General features: G+C 40.1%; 1 protein-coding gene across 1 annotated transcript in view; it reads right to left on the bottom strand.

Moving 5' to 3' along the window:
• limk2 (LIM domain kinase 2) overlaps window positions 1-16640 on the bottom strand; it is a 51058-nt gene that overhangs the window by 8886 nt on the left and 25532 nt on the right. The window contains exons 4-8 of the mRNA XM_041788332.1: window positions 5797-5906; window positions 3290-3475; window positions 3010-3115; window positions 1529-1743; window positions 1255-1441 (exon numbers count right to left, since the gene is read on the bottom strand). Coding sequence (XP_041644266.1) covers window positions 1255-1441; window positions 1529-1743; window positions 3010-3115; window positions 3290-3475; window positions 5797-5906 — 804 coding nt within the window. The remainder of the gene's footprint in view (window positions 1-1254; window positions 1442-1528; window positions 1744-3009; window positions 3116-3289; window positions 3476-5796; window positions 5907-16640) is intronic.

Below are 16640 nucleotides of genomic sequence, written 5' to 3'. Positions count from 1 at the left end.
ACTGGTTGAGGGATCAGTTCCCAGTCTCAGTGTATGTTTGATGCATCCATACATCCATTTCCTACACCGCTTACCCCGCTGGGGGTGGTGGGGGCCTGAAGCTTATCCAAGCTGTCACTGGGAAGCCGGAGTACTTGGAGAGAACCCATGCATGCACAGGGAGAACATGCAAAATCTGCACAGAAAAGCACTGGAAGCAAACCAGGAACCTACTAGCTGTGAGGCAGCAGCGCTAACTCCTACACCAGTGTTTCCCAACTATTTTCCTTGCCCCACATGTACCTAGGAAAAGCGCCCCCCCTACGATCTTTGGCGCCTCCCTTGCAGGGTCCCAGACCCCAGGTTGGGAATTAATGCCCTATGCCACCGTGCAGCATGATAAGGAAAACCTGAGGCAGTCAGAGATGCAGTAATAAATCCAGAGCAGAGCAGGCATCAGTGACAACACTATAACAATGATTAGCAGAAAAAAGGAGGAACTGGGTTGGAGGAGTGATGCAAACTTTGACTTGAAGGGGGTGGCTTGTCTTTCAAAGTGTGTCCAGGCTAGCCATGATTAGGCAAAAGTTTTCTTAGAGTAAATCAGCTGGCTGTCAGCCGAGATCAGCTGATCTCGATTATATGACAGCACGTTACTCTGTGGCCTGCCTGAACAAATGTTATACACTCGATGTAATGCAGTTAACCACATGTGGGGTTGCAGGTGGAGTTGTGCTTTGAGGAGGAAGCTTGGACCAAAGAAGACCAGATAGTCATGGTCCACCAGTGGAAACAGAACAAAACATGAATGAAGTTCTGCAGAACAACAGTAGCTTCCAGTAACAGTTCTAGCTTCCTTGAATAGCACTCTTTCATGTTACATCCTGTGTTTTTTGGCACATAAACAAGTTCTGTCTTGTTAGGGCTGCACCATCATAACAGCCACAATAAAAAGACAAGCCCCATTACAACTATAAACATGAAGGATTTCTCTGGTTTTGAAAACTGTTGGAAATATTGGAGGTAATGTAAGTAGCCATTTTTGCTATAGTAGACATTTCAGTGCAAAAAATCTACATGTTTTAGATTTAATCGCATACTTTTGTGATAATCCATCACATCTAATTTACATGTTTAATCTAAGTTCGTTGCTTATTAAACATTAACATGTTTGCCCAGAATTTTAAGTATCATCCCTGCTCCAAGCCATTTGCACAAGAATCACAATTAGCACTAAGAGTAAGTATGAGAAGCTTCCATGAGCTGCAGTTTTACCTTGATAGCCTGTCCGAAGAAGCCTTTCCCTAAGATCTCTCCGTGGATGAGGTCACAGGGTCGGAAAATCCGATGAGAGCAGCTGCTGGAGGATCTCAGAGATTCAGAGCGCCCGATGTCTCGCATAATCTGAGGCATCTCTTTAGGAGAATTGGGCCCCGGTGACTTACAGATGCTGTTACTGCGCCTAGATGCAGAAAAAACAGAGGATTCAGATGATGTACAATCATCACCTGTTTCTCAGCATGTCTGCTGTTCTGTTTCTCTCTTCTACCTCAAAGACCTCCTCTTCAGCGTGCCCTCATCAACCAGGTCCGTCCTCTCGAGGACAGCATCAGACGGCGAGGACAGACGCATACGAGAGGTGGCAGGGACTCCCAGACGGCTTCTCGGGGATCCCAGTCTGAGGCGGTCCAAACGCTGCCTGACCGGGTCGTACTCGATGAGCAGCTGCAGCGTGTGGCTGGTGCGGTGAATAAGGTCATCCACCTGAACCACAAAAGAAGAAGACAGAGGGTAGAATTTATTTGCAGACATTAACAAAATCTTTAACTCATTTTGAACTAGGATAGATAGATTATTCCGGCATTCCTGTTGTTATTAAAGTCATTTAAGATGCTGTTAAACAGCTTAAAAAGGGAAAAATGCCAAATAATTGAGGATTCTGCTTGTGGTTCTGCTCTCACTCCAGATAGGCTGTTTCATACAGCAATAGCATGGGATAGATGTGGCATTTGTCTGGAAAACCTCCCATACAAAGTGTTTGGGAAAGGCAGAACTTTTCAGAAAATGTTCTGTCTGTCACATTCAATACAGGTCAATCAGAGCAACAAGACAAAAGGGAGGTAGGCACATCCAGCTTATGTGAATTACGTTAGTTCTGAAGGCCGGCTACTTGAATAGCAGAGCTAGAAGGAGGATAAAACTCATGCCACAGCCAGTGGGGACACAGCAAAAGGACATAAAAAACCTCTCCTCCAGGAAAGGCTTTCAGCGTGGTTCTTTGCCCCTCTTCCAGTAAAAAAAAAACTGCTGCTTTACTAAAGCAACATCCAAGCTAATCAATCTGCCTGCAGCCACTCTGTATACCGGCTTACAGTGCAACTAAACCCAGCTAGTAAGGATCACAAACTCAAGCTGAAGTAGGTCAGGAAAAGCAGCCACTGTTACTGACAGTACAACTACACCCCACCTGTAGCCTCCACCTCAGTCGTTTTCCTTTAAAAAAGGAAATGCTATCTTTGAATCAGAAAAACCAATCCAGTCTCAAGTTTAAAATAAAAATGTCCACTCAGCTGTGATGGAGCTCATGGTACCTGTGCAATGCATGCTTCATCTTAAACAGTGGAAGAGTGACACCAATGAGCAGGACAGGATATTTACAGTGGATGTGCAGAAAGGTAGAGTTGATTTCTGAGGTGGAACCTGATATTAAAATGGAAATACTGAAACATGACAGGAAACTAAAACAAAAGAAAAAAGCACAATAATAACAAAGCTGGTATGACTACAACAGGGCGAGGCTGTGGGAATGAACCTTTAAGTGCAGTCATACCACATACCGTCCTCTCCCTCCCAAAGAATGAATAAATGATGGAGGAATGTGAGGAATGTTAAAAATCACATGTGCACTCATTGTATAATGAGAACTGAAGTTTTCAGGTTGCACCTAAGGAATGCATTTACACTTCACAGTGACATTATTGAACTTGATCGGAAGAATTTCACATCAATCCAGGAGCGTCGTATACTCACCTCCTCCTCCATGAGCGTCCCCACAGGCAGGCCATTGATCTCCAGGATCCTGTCCCCCACATGGATGGCATTTCTCACCTCTGGACTAATAAGCATCCCTCTGACTCTGCAACAGCACCGACACGTATATGAGAGTTAGTACTGTACCAGCTTTGTGCTCATTTAAAGCTGTGGAAAAATGGGTCAAACTCATAATCATCTCAAACACAGCAGTGCTCTCCTGTTCAACAACACCATAATCAGTCTTATGTAAAGCAGAAATCATACTTTAACCACTTACTCTTTGACTTGGACGCTGGCTGAGCCGTTGACGTCCCTCAGCACGGACACGGACAGACCCCTCTTCCCGTTGGCAGCGGAGGGCATGGAGATGAGCGTGACGGTGTGAGGGAGAGAGTCCAACACCGAGTCGTGTGAGCGTTTTTCCAACATGGGTGTAAGGACCACCTGCTTGTAGCACTTCCCACTGCACACAATAGAAAAGGGCGATGGTCACTGCCTGTGCTGGCTGTTACATAACTGAGCTAATATGAAGGAGTCAATACTCATAAAGAAGGTTAACACTCACGATACCAAATACTGAATTATTTTAAACAGTTCTAGGCCAAAATAGTTTAAAAATGAAAGTCACAGGCAACCAATATGTGGGAAATTTCTGTTTTCAGTTACCAATAATCGCAGGTAAATTCCTGTATACTGTCTAACATGGACAAATACATAGGCAAACTTCATGACCAAAAAGTTGCCAATGTATTTTTGTGATTTATGGAGTGTTCTCTCTCTTTCTTTTGCAGCAGCTTTCATTTAAAGCACTAATCATCAACTGGCGGCCCGAGGCCATATCAGGCCCCCCAGACCTTCCTATTTGGGCCTCAGAAGATTGTTAAATTCAGAGAAGAAGCAAAACAACATGTTGTGGTTTGAAGGTATCGTTTGGCTTTAAATGTCTGCAGCTGTTAAACCCACCTGAAAATGACTAATATTGAAATAGTTTCAGAATGACTTAACATTTGATCTATTTTTAACAAAAATTCATGCAGAAATCTTGCAAAAATGGCCAAATAAAGTGGTGGAAAGGGGTTAAAGAGTGGCAAAAATGGGTGATAAGTGTTAAAATGGGTTGTGGAGTGGCACAAAGGAGCAAAAATAGGCAAGTAAAGTGGTAAGAAAAGGTTGCAATGGGACAAAAATTGGTAAAAGAGGGAAAAAGGGGCGAAAAGTATCAATAATGGGTTAAAAGTCGCAAAAAAAGGTTCGAAGAGTGGCACAAAGGGGGTAAAACATGCAGGAAAAGTAGTAAAAATGGGTTAAAGACCGGCAAAAACTGGATTAAAGAGGAAAAAAGGGGGAAAAAGTATCAAAAATGGGTTAAAAGTGGCAAAATTGTGCAAAATGAGTATTGAAAAGGGGTTAAAGGTGACAAAAATAGATCAAAAGTGGCAAAAATGGATAAGAGAGTGGCACAAAGGAGATAAAACATGCAGAAATAGTATTAAAAATGGGTTTTAATTGGCAAAACATAGCAAAAATAGCCATGCAAAGTAGTGAAAAGGGGTTAAAGAGTGGCACACAGGGGCAATAACTAGCAGGGCAGTTGTGAAAGGGATTAAAGAGTGGCAAAATGGGCAAAAAGTGGTAAAAAGTGGTTTAATAGTGGTAAAAATGATCAAAAATGGGTGTAGAGTAACAAAAAATGTTGCAGAAATGGCAGAATAAAGTGGTGTAGTAGGTAAAAAGTGGCACAAACGGGTTCATATTGATGTTAAATCACAGGGCATACTTGAGGAAATTTCAGGGGTCCAGCCTATTCAGTGGACAGGTCTTTCTCCTCGTGGCCTTCTGCATTAAAATAACCGGGACAGAGCTTGGATTTGTATATTAACAGGAATCATGTTATAACACTTAAATAATTCATATAATGGTTGTTGGGTAAAAGAATTTTTGTTTAGGGCTACTTTGTTTGGATTTACAAAACAAACAAATAAATTTAGACTAATTTTGGCCACAAAGTATCACTATTTTTTTGTGTTGGTCCTGGAGGGGCTGAAGTTTTCTTAGATACAAGAGTTTTTTTTCCCCCCAAAAACCAATAAACCAATGTTTGATCATAAAAGCAGATCAGAGTTGGTACCAAAGCTCATTAAAAACCTCGTCTGTTATTCAGAAGTTAAGTCTGCTAGATGTTAGCATTCAGTTAATCTGAAATAACAGGCAAATGTCACGCCACAATATTTGCCGATGGCTGATGTTTGTCAACAGGGCTGGTATCAGCTGATACTGATGTTAAACTGATGCATCTGTGCATCCTTAATATTAAGATTAAGAGAAGTGAAGATGCTAATGTGCCATACAATAAAAGCTTTTAATGCCCCTGTATCACAATAGTTCCTTTTACAAGCACAGACTGGAAATACCAACTCTGAGGGTGGAAGTTGTTCTCTTACTTCCTTAAAGTTAATTCATTGATTGTCATTCCAGTCATACCGTTGTACTGTACATACGGTGGAATGAAACCGCATTACTAAGGAGCAGTATGCTCAAAAGAGAACAAATAAGTAAAAACAATGCCTAAGAAAAACTTGATTTGGTATAAAAACCAAAGAAAGTCAATAAAAGCAATAAAAGCACTACTAAAAAGACCTGTGCTTTGTGGAAAAGTTCAGTCAGTGCAACATATAACCTGAGAATCTTAAAACCTTTATTTCTGACATGCTGACACATTTGTGTAAAGGATGCTTTAGAGGAAAAGTATGAAACCGTTAAAAACTACCTGCTCAGGAGTCTTACCAGTAGAGTTTTGATCGCTCGACGAGGGCGTAGGTATCCCGGTCTTCAATCACCACCTTGCAGCTCAGACACACAAAACACTCGGGGTGATACTTGTGTTCTTCAGCCACCTGGAAACACAAAACAACAAGAGTGCGATCTTAAAACATCCAGCGGACTCAGAGCAGAGAGGACAGATGAGGCTGGCGTTCTGTTTGGTTCTGCTTCCTCTCCTCGTCAGAGATGAGTGTGATGTGCTGCCTGTTAGCTCTCTGCCCACCCTCTCGCCGTGACACGCTCTTAACACCTGCTTCACTCTCACGCCGTCTGGAATCTGTGATGATGTCACCTCGCCGTGCAGGTCTGAGCCGCTCGTCTCGCTGACGTACTAGCTTTTGAAACCACCAGCTCACAGTCTATCATGTGCTTTCTCCCTCATTACCAGCGCCTGACTGATTTCACTTTCTGAACACGTCTGACGCTCCCGTCTCACCTCACTTCTTACTTCTCATGCAAGGTGAGATAATGTGCTCACCCCTTAAGAAGGTCATTGAATCTGCGTGCTGATTTTAGGTTTAATCTTGTAAAGAGTTGCCCCTACATGCTCCGGAGAGATGTGGAGATCAAACTCACTTTGAAGAAGCATAATGATGATTACAGGATGCATCTTAATTCTAATTTATTAAAGAACAGATCCGTTCTGCTATCATGACTGATAGATCAACACTACATGTCTGCTAGAACTGATACTACACTGATAATATCTGCATCCATACTTCACATGCTTAAAGAAGAAAGGAGTTATAAATCCTGTAAGCGTGCCTGTCAGCTCTGGGAGAATTTACTCCCATCATGTCAGCTGTAATGAATGAAAGAATGATCGGATTGCTAATCTACCTGCAAGCACTCTGCATGTGCATCACTGTGCAGCACACTGAGTCTTAGGAACAGCGTGCCACCGATATCTTTCTGAGGGCACACTCACGCTAGGCAATCTGTACCCCAAACCCAGTTTGTTTAATTCACTGGCTCTCAACTGGTTTGGTTTTAGGACCCATCACTGCCTCCTTACAAGGAATAAGAGAGGATTTACCTTATTATCTTAAGAAAATCAGCTTCATTATCTCGAGAAAAGAAGATAAATCAGGTAGAATATTGTAAAAATGACTTAAATTTACTTGTTACCTCAGGAAAACTGAGCAGAAGTATGGATGTTTGTGCGCTGTTGAATGGTTTTATTTATATATTTCTCATTTTCATTATGTACATGTTTGATGATTGCTTTTATACTTTACCATCAACCTGCCAGGGACTTCCAGTGGAAATTAGCCTATGGCTACAATCAGGCACATTTACATGTCCATGCTCATTAATGAGCACTGACCCATACAATAACTAAATAACCAAAAAAGTACATTTACACCAGGGCTGAACAATTATTTGGAATTTTACTGTCATGGCAATATGGGCCTCTGCATTTTTGAAACTGCAGGAGGTGCAATGTCACTTTAAAGTAAAATATGAAATATATGAGCCAATCTGGTGCACTTTAATACACAGACATAAGAATAAATAATTTTTTGTTTGTTCAAAAATTGCAAAAATAAAGTCATCAATCGTGTTCATGCTCTTTTTATAATAATTAAATAAACGTCTCTATTTAAAATATAATAGTGATGCAGACACTGTAACTCTTTAACACAACAATTTATATCAAAATCGCAGTACAAGTAAAAAATTCACAATTCACCAGGTTTTCCTCTTTATTGTTCAGCCCTAATGCCTGCTTTTAGGGCTTCCATATAACACAGTCTCAATGTCCACACTCACACACTCACTGACTTTGAGGCGCGCTCTCGCTAAGTCCGTTAGGGCTTAAGGTTGTCCCACTGTCAAATCGTAAAGTGTCAGAGGGATCTCTCGCAGACTTTCTGAGCCCTTCATGCACCCTCTCTGTGAGTGGGCATATCTGCAGACCTAACGTGAGGGAATTACCCATAGTTCATAGCACTGTGAAGTATGAGAGAAGTGAAAAGAGCAAAATGGTAAATAAAAAAACAGAAGGTGCAATAAGCGTTGACGCTGCAAAAAAAAAAAAAGCAAAAAAAGAAGAAATAGGTCTATAGGCCAGGCACGCTTGTTTTTATCTTTGTCTTTATCTCCGCAAAGACGCCGACTGTCAACAAAAAAACAAAGAGCTGTCCCATTCTTATTTCTACTACTTCCAGTCCTCGCAGCCTCATACTCTTAATCACTTTCCTGGTGCAGTCAGTTCAGTCCATAGATCAGAGCAGTGCAATGTCACTTCCCGCTTCCCGCCCATAGATTGAATGGTGGTAGGTTAGAAAATGACTGCAACAATTCAATTAAAGGCCATTTTGATGTATTTTGTGCCTTAAACAATTAAAAATCCATAGTTTAAGGCTTGTGTGTCTTTTGGCTGAAACTAGAGAGGAGTAAAGGGGGCTAATGTTGGACTGATGCTGTGTTCTTAATGACTTTAAGACAGCGTTGGCTCTGTGACAGCAGGAGCTGTAGTCTGTCTGTCTGTCTGTCAACAGCTTTTTCACACATTAACCAACTTATCAACCACATTAAAGCGTTACGATCGAACACACATAAGGTATGGTCACATGATGGAACTGGTAGTCCAGTTTGACGAAGGGAGCCTGAACATCCCCATGTACATCTATAATTTTGTTTACCACATACTGTTATGATGCTAGTATTCTTTCATAAATGGCCTACATAATATGTTTATCTCACTTGCCATCAAGCTTTGGCTCCCAATAACTGTTTAACTGTACGATTTTCATAATTAAGGCTTTTAATTCCTAATGACCCAATCTTTCCCATTGAGCAGCATTCATTTTTAAGGAATGTTTTCCCCCAGAAAGGGGAGGGCCTAGTATCGTTTGGCAAAAGTACCCTGATAGGTTGCTCTGGTCTATAAGGGCTCAGGGTTTAGGAGGGAGATTAAGATTCAGCCACAGGTTTTTTTGCCCCTTTATTCCAGGCATACATTTGTGACCCGCTTTTGGGTCCCGACATACCAGTTGAGAGACACTCGTTTTAATTCACGTTAGTGCCTGTGGCGACTGGTCAATAGGGGGCGCTAGTACCCCCATCACTCTCTCCAGGGATGGAAAGACCGATCTTTAGTTCACCAAATAAAATGTAAAAACATCTGATTAAAACAAGAACATATAAACATACATAATTACAAATGAACTCTATAATATACTCTATTAATAGGATAAGTCAGAGATTCAAACGTCAAATGTTCAATAAATAAACAGATTAAAAATGTAGCTGTTTTATGATCACATCTCTGTGCACAGATCTGTGTTTCTATTAGTTTTTCTCCCTTTTATGTTTAATGTTTCATACAGCAGCTTTATTAACCATCACAGAGAGGCCTTAATAACAGTAGCTGAAACTACTGAACTTGGTCCACTTTTCATTTAAAAGAAATTAGAAAAATATACAAATATAGATCCCAGACTTTATGTTGTTTTTTCCTGTTAAACTAAATTCAAACCATGATCTCTATGAATGTCACACTCCTACTAGTAAGTGTGTCAAAGTTCAGTGACCTGCTTTTCACCAACATCCAAAGTTTGAAGCAGTGTTTTTTCCCACAGCTCTGAGCTGGTGAGTCAGTGTTTGGAAAGGATTCTCTGCTATTACAGAGGTATAAGTGTGATGTAAGCCGAATCATTGTGACATCCCAGGAGTCTGACTGTAACTCTGTGCCGGGAGCAGAGCCACCTCCTTCACCAAACCGTCATAACCTGCCTGAGGCATTAACAGCAGCACTGAGATTCACTCTGCAACAACAACATGAGACTGGGGTGGTCACCATACCAGAAAGTGGTACTGGTCAGATCAACACCACAGCAAACAAAGGCTGACACGGTCAATATTGGATAATTTCATGTTTTTAAAACATATTTGTGCAATCTAGAACTCTTTCTCTGACTTCCAGGTAAAACGGGTCAGAGGATCCTTACTGTGGGATTTTACTGTTCATAAAATATACAAACTTTTATTGTTTAAAACATTAGATTTAAGAAGAGCTATTTAGTATGAAGGAGTGTCCCTGACAACCTTAATCATAAGTATCTCAATATGATACATTCTCACTTTTTTAAATGACTGATCAAATGAAGATGTATCACAGATTGAAAAACATGATACTTCATCAGATATGTGTCCAAAATTTTTTTTCCAAAAATTTTTTTTTTTTTTAATATAAAATTTAAGTATCTTGCAGGAGTTGTCCTACAGTTTTTGAGAACAAAGAGAAAGGAATGACCTAGTAATCTACTAGGGGTGTGACGAGACGCTTATCTCATGAGACGAGACGAGACGAGACGAGACGAGACTGGACAAGACGAGATGAGACGAGATTTTAGACTTTTTTTTTAATTTTGGGAAAAAAATATGAGTGGAAAATACGTCCTTTATATGGCTGAAAGTCATAATGGTTGAGCATTCATGTCTATTCAGAAATTTAAACTCCTCTTGTACTGAAAAGGCCATCAATGCTTACACACAGTTTGTCTGGTCTACCTCTAATCAAACTAATAGTCTACCACATCTTTTTTTTACTACACTATGCACTATGCACTCATTGCTACAAATATAATAATAATAAAAGCATTTAAATTATTTTGAAAGTGATTTGAAAACTATTTACAACAGACTGAAATATAAAGAGCTACATCAGTAAAATCAAACTATTTCTCATCCTCTTTAAGGACATCCACATTTAAAACACTCAAAAGCAATATTTCTGTCAATAAAACGTTTGCTTTTACAGTAATGTAGAGAAATAGCTTTAATTATCGTTTTGTGGTCTTTCTTCTCATATGAGCTTTGACAGTGTTGGACACGACGCACAGATGAGCGCGTGTGTTAATGTGCGTGTGTTGTTGAGCGAGTGTGTGTCTCTGCTCTGCTGTCAGACAACAAACATGGCAGATAGCGACGCTATGAGTGAGTCTATGAGCGCATACACAGACTCTGGAGTCTGCACAGGTTTCCAGCAGCAGCATTTCATCATTTCACACTGTTATGATGAACTCATTATGCATTGGTGGATCATGCACGGCTCCGAGTAGCGCACACGGAAAAGGGGGTGGGGAAAGAGCGGCGCTCTGGATGGTACACGGATCCGCTCCGTTTCTTCATTAGCTGTCAAACCAACAGTTTTAAAGTGTCCAGGGCATCTTTGTGATCTTTTATAACTTCCAGTTAGGTATTGTTTTTTGTCAGGAGCGCTGCTGCTCCTGGTGTCTGGGCAATATTGATCTCGTGAGATGATTTTCATGTCGATGAAACATCCCGTGACATTTTGATCTCGTCACATCCCTATAATCTACTGATCATCAACTGGCGGCCTGAGGGCCATATCAGGTCCCCCAAAGCTTCCTATCCGGCCCTCAGAGGATCATTAAATCCAGAAAAGGAGGAAAAGAAGATTTTGTGGTTTTAAGGGTATCTTTTGGCTTTAAATGTCTGCAGCTGTTAAATCCACCCCAAAAACAATTACTAAATAAAGTTTTTAAATGACTTCAAATTTGATCTGTTTTAACAGAAATTTAAGAAAAAAGTGGGTAAGACTAGCAGAAATGCTGCAAACATGGCCAGAGAGTGTTGGAAAGGGGTTATAGAGTGGCAAGAATGGGTGATAGGTAGGGGTGCTATGAGATCTTGTGCCAAGAGATCGCGCTGACAGTAGAAGTAGCAGCTCTCCTTACAGAAAAAAATACCAAACTGGAAATTATAAAAGATCACAAAGGTGCCCTGGAGACTTTAAACTGTTCATGAGAGAGCAAATGAAGAAACAGAGCTGATCCATGACTCATTACGATCACCGCGTCAACCCCCACCCCCTCTTCTGTATGCGCTATGTGGGGCCACTCATGATCTGCCTATACGTAATAAGTTCATTATAACGGTCGGAAATGATGAGATTCTGCTGCTGGTAACCTGTGCAGTCTCCATGAGGGAAATACAGCGTTTATTTAGCTCGTGTATGCGCAAAGATTCACTTTTAGTGTCGCTTTTTGTGACTGTAAGTTTGAGTCGCTGCTTCCTCATGTCTCCTCGTCTCATCATGTGTCAGTCACACATCCATCAGCTGTTGGCTGTGCATATCATCAGTCAGAAGCTTAACATGGGTAGCGTGACGGGCCGTTTACTGCAGCGGTAAACTTAGCTAAACAAACTCTGTTGGAGCGTCATAGAGTCCACTGTTAGCTCCAAAAAACGAAGTTTTAGCCCCAGTTAAACGCTCCCTGCTTGCTGTCTAACAGGAGACAAAGCAGGCACACACTTGCTCAACAACACACAACGCTCATCTGTGCGTCGTGTCCAACGCTGTCAAAGCTCATATGAGGAAAAAAGACCACAAAGCGATAAAATAATCTATTTCTCTTAATAACAGCAAACGTGTTTTTGACAGAAATATTTCTTTTGAGTGTTTAAAATATGGATGTCCTTAAACAGGATGAGAAATAGTTTGATTTTACTGATGCAGCTCTTTAGATTTAGGCCTGTTGTAAACAGTGCTTAAAGTACTTTCAAAATAATCTAAATGCTTTTATTATATATAATTAAATATGATATTAAAAATAGTTATTGTAATTGTAGCAACAAGAGCATAGTGTAGTAAATTAATGATTTTGTAGCCTGTTAAAATAAAAGGTTTGATTTAAAGAACATTAAAATGTAAAGTTTGAATCAGAATTAGACAAGACATACTGTTTGGAAGCACTGATAGCCTACTCAGTACTTAGTTTAAAAAATTGAATAGACCTGAATGCTTTGCAATTATGACTTTCAGTTGTATAAATTACATATTTTCCACCCATGTATTTTTTTTTCCCAAAATAATTTTCAAAAAGTGTAAAATCTTGTCTCGTCTCGTGAGATAAGTGTCTCGTCACACCCCTAGTGATAAGTGTCAAAATGGGTTTTGAAGTGGCTCAAAAGGACAAAAAATGGCAGGAAAAGTGGTTGAAATGGGGGAAAAATGGTAAAAGAGGAAAAATAGGCAAAAGTATAAAAAATGGTGCAAAAAAGTAAGAAAAAGGGGTTAAAAAGGGGCAACAATGGATAAAAGAGTGGCACAAAGGGCATAAAACATGCATGAAAGTGGTTTTAAAGGGGTTAAAGAACGGCAAACATAGATAAAAAATTGGCAAAAATGATCAAAAATGGTTTGAAAGTGGCAAAAATAGCCAGGCAAAGTAGTGAAAAGGGGTTGAAGAGTGGCACACAGGGGCAATGATTGGCAGAAAAGTGCCAAAAAGGGGCTGAAGACTGGCAAAATGGGGAGGGAGTGGCAAAAATTGTTTAAAAAGTGGCAAAAATAATCGAAAATGGGTTAATGGTGGCCAAAAATGTTGCAGAAATGGCTTAAAAAGTAGTGAAAAGGGGTTAAAAAGTGTTGAAGATGAAGGGCCCATTCATTGGGAATGTTCTGTGAGAAGGCTTGTCTCCTTGTGGATTACTGCATTAAAGATAATAGGGATAGATCTGCCTAAAAATATTCTGCATTTGAAAGAAAATACTAATATAATAATATGTTAATTAGCCCAAAATATTTAATTAGTTTTAATTTGTTTGAAAGTCCGGCCCCAGAGTCTCTGTCAAGACTACATCTGCCCTTGTGTATATGTGCTTGGTGGCCCCTGTAGTATTGGGTGCCTATGACTCTTAGTTTTGTTGTTGTGGTTCTGAGGAGGTTTTGATATCATCTGATTTTTTAATAGAATCATATCAAGGTTTAAAACTTGGGTATCGTGACAGCGCTGGACAGCAAACACAGGAGAGTTACATAAAATTCTGACCAAAAACAGCCTTCAAAACAAAACAACCATCTTTAGTCAATCAATAAACCAACAAATAATTCAAAGGCGGACAAAAACAGCAGTGTCCCGGCCTTGAATGCCTAACAAGCTGCAGCAGCTCTGCATGACCCTCCTCTGCCCATGGCCCACAATGATTCTCTTTCTGACCGAGGGGCCGCGCTGCCAAATCAGCTCTGCCAAAAACACTTGGCTTGGCGGGCTGATGAAGCAGGATGCCAATACTAAATAGAAGACTTCATTGTGTTTGTTGCTTGGTGGCAAAAAGAAAAACTTCAGTCTGTCTCCGAGTTACCCAAGTGACCTCGACGTTGACCAGCGAGAGCCGCTGCCACTCTGAATTTCATGTTTCAACCTGCAGACGCTGAATCGGAGCAGAGCGATGCTTGGATCCAAGTCAAAGTTACATCAGATCCAGCAGAGCCAGATGTGACTTTGTGGTTATTTCCTGCAGGGTTTAAATGTACGCTGCTTGAATCTTAATTTAACATGATTCAGATACCTAATGGATCAGACAAGACAAAGGCTTCATACTCTAAATCTTTCTGAGAAGAAATAAGGCAGTTCATCACAGAGATTCAAGATATGGCATTTTATTTCTCTGTTGTCTTTCTTTGTAAAGGGACAAATACCTTTTAAAGACTTTAATGGTCAGGGGTAATTAAGCTGTTGTTTAGATCGGATTAAATGGCTACAGTGGCTACTGGTGACGGGCAGCTGTGTTACAGTTGAGACAGATTTGTACGAGTCTGTGAGCCAATAAAGCAAATAAAAAAATATCAAAATTTCTGCAGATATTTCCATCTGATATTTTGGCTGAGAATATCAGCATATATCGACTGTAAATTCTGGCCATATATAATTTTAATTATTTTATACACTATAAATTAGCGGAGTTTAAGGCTGCACCTAAGTCTTCTTTGTTTATCCTCATTCTTGAAACTTATAAGTGCTTTTTTAGTACTAAAGTAGAGTTCCCCAATTCGTATTCCCCAAGGGCCAAAATATTTTAGGGAAAGAAAGCTGAGGGCCAGAAGTCTGATTTTTTCTCCACCCTTGATGTCAAAGTTTTATTGATGTGTGAAGATATTGTTTCCTCTAAAAAAAGTGAATATAAATTATTACTGGTTTTAAGTGACAAACCAGACAAAATTCACTCTTAAAAAAATCAAACCATGTGGATTTTACATTTGCAATCTGTAATATTCACAGCAGCCAATAAAGCAAATAAAGTGGGATTAAACTGGAAGCATGTAGGGCGCTGAGATGCTGTTTTTCCAAAAAACCCTACTCAGCCCAGTCAGATTTAAATTGATGGTTTTCCCTGGTCAACTTTACGCCTTTTCAAGCTGGTCTATTGTTCTTGGCTTGAAATGGTTGCAGAATGACTATGACTACACCGTTTACTTGCTGGTCAGTTTGGCTGGTCTAAGGCCCCGTCCACACAGAGACGAATTCAGGAGTGAACACAAAAGTTTTTTGTCATATCGGCGTTTCATCCACATGGAAACGGCGTTTTGGGAGTCCATAAACGCTACTTTTTTAAAAAGAAAGTTTGTGGCAGTTTTCTGTAATCGTCTGCTCTGTTTTGGTGCATTTCCATGGCAGCATTACACCGCCACGTACAGGCTCGACATATATACTAGAACGTTTTTAATCTTTTTTTTTTAGTGGTTCCATGCTTATGTGGACATTTCCTGAAACAATCCTGTGTTTATGGAAAAATTTTTCAAAACAAAACAGAAATATATCGTTTTCATCTCCGTGTGGACAAGGCCTAAGAGCAGTAAATACACAAAGTAGTGATGCACGATAAGTATTTTTGTTGATAACCAATAATTTCCGACCCCTGATGGCTGAAAACTGATAAGAACCGATAGCCTAATGTTTTTTCAATTGCTGATTTAAAAAAATAAGTTTATTTGATGTATTTATGCACATCTGGGGGTCAGAAGGGGTTAATATGTAGTGGGAAAAGATATTTATAAGTAATTCTAACTAATATCACTGGTGATTTTCAAAAAACAAAGAACTATTCTGACTTTATAACTGTAATTATAGTTAACTGTTTTTTTTTTAGTTAAACCTTTGTGTACAAGTACAACATACACAAACAACTGGCAAAGGTTTTCCCCTTTTGTCTTGAAATGAATTTAAGTATCTCGGTAAGTGGTCAAATCTGACATTTCTATCAACTAAACAAGAATTCAGCTGACTCATGTCAAATCAGACATGAAACCAAATAATAACAGGTTGTCATGCTTAACAAATGGAGATGTTTGGGGGTCTGTTTTTTTTTTTTTTGCTGCTAGAGTCAAAAATAAAGAGAGCGGAAGTTTTACATAAAGATTAAAAATATGCACTGACATAAGTCTTATCAAAAATGGTTAAAAATGTTAAGTACAGCGTGGTCCGTGGCTAAACTTCAGTTCCCAGTGTCGATCAGACTGAATGAAACCACGACAAACAGAGCAGGCAGGGATACGCCTTTGACAAGAGCGGTGGATCAGGAGACTGTCAGACTGATTTTGTCATTATTAGCATTGTCTTTAGGCTCTGCCGAACTTCCCTCAGCTTCCAATGCCTGCTGATTCAGCAATCTGTCTGGTATTAGCCTTTGGCTTCGTCCAAATGCCAGTGGCTGAGGCTAGTGGCTGCTGCCACTTCTTTTTAACGTTGTTAGGATGACGAGAAACAAGGAACCTGGTGTATCCATCTGCTTTGCAGGGTTACATGTAAGCAGAATCGCAAGCAGAGTGACAAATCTTAGAGAAAACTCTTTTAATTGGACAGATTTTTCCACAAGGGAGAAATATCACAGATTTTGAATGTCTGACAAAAACTACATAACATTTTAGGTCGTGTTCACACCTGAGAGTCCAGGGACTCGGTCATTTTCGGAACAGAAATGGCAACATTGATGCACTTTCCTTTGGTTTTGTTCGCATTCACACTGCTCTCTTGGTCAAGCGGACCAAACCGTCT

The sequence above is a fragment of the Cheilinus undulatus genome, linkage group 5, assembly GCF_018320785.1.
Source record: "Cheilinus undulatus linkage group 5, ASM1832078v1, whole genome shotgun sequence".
In the NCBI taxonomy this organism is placed as follows: Eukaryota; Metazoa; Chordata; class Actinopteri; order Labriformes; family Labridae; genus Cheilinus; species Cheilinus undulatus.
This window is presented reverse-complemented; position numbering and strand designations above follow the sequence as displayed.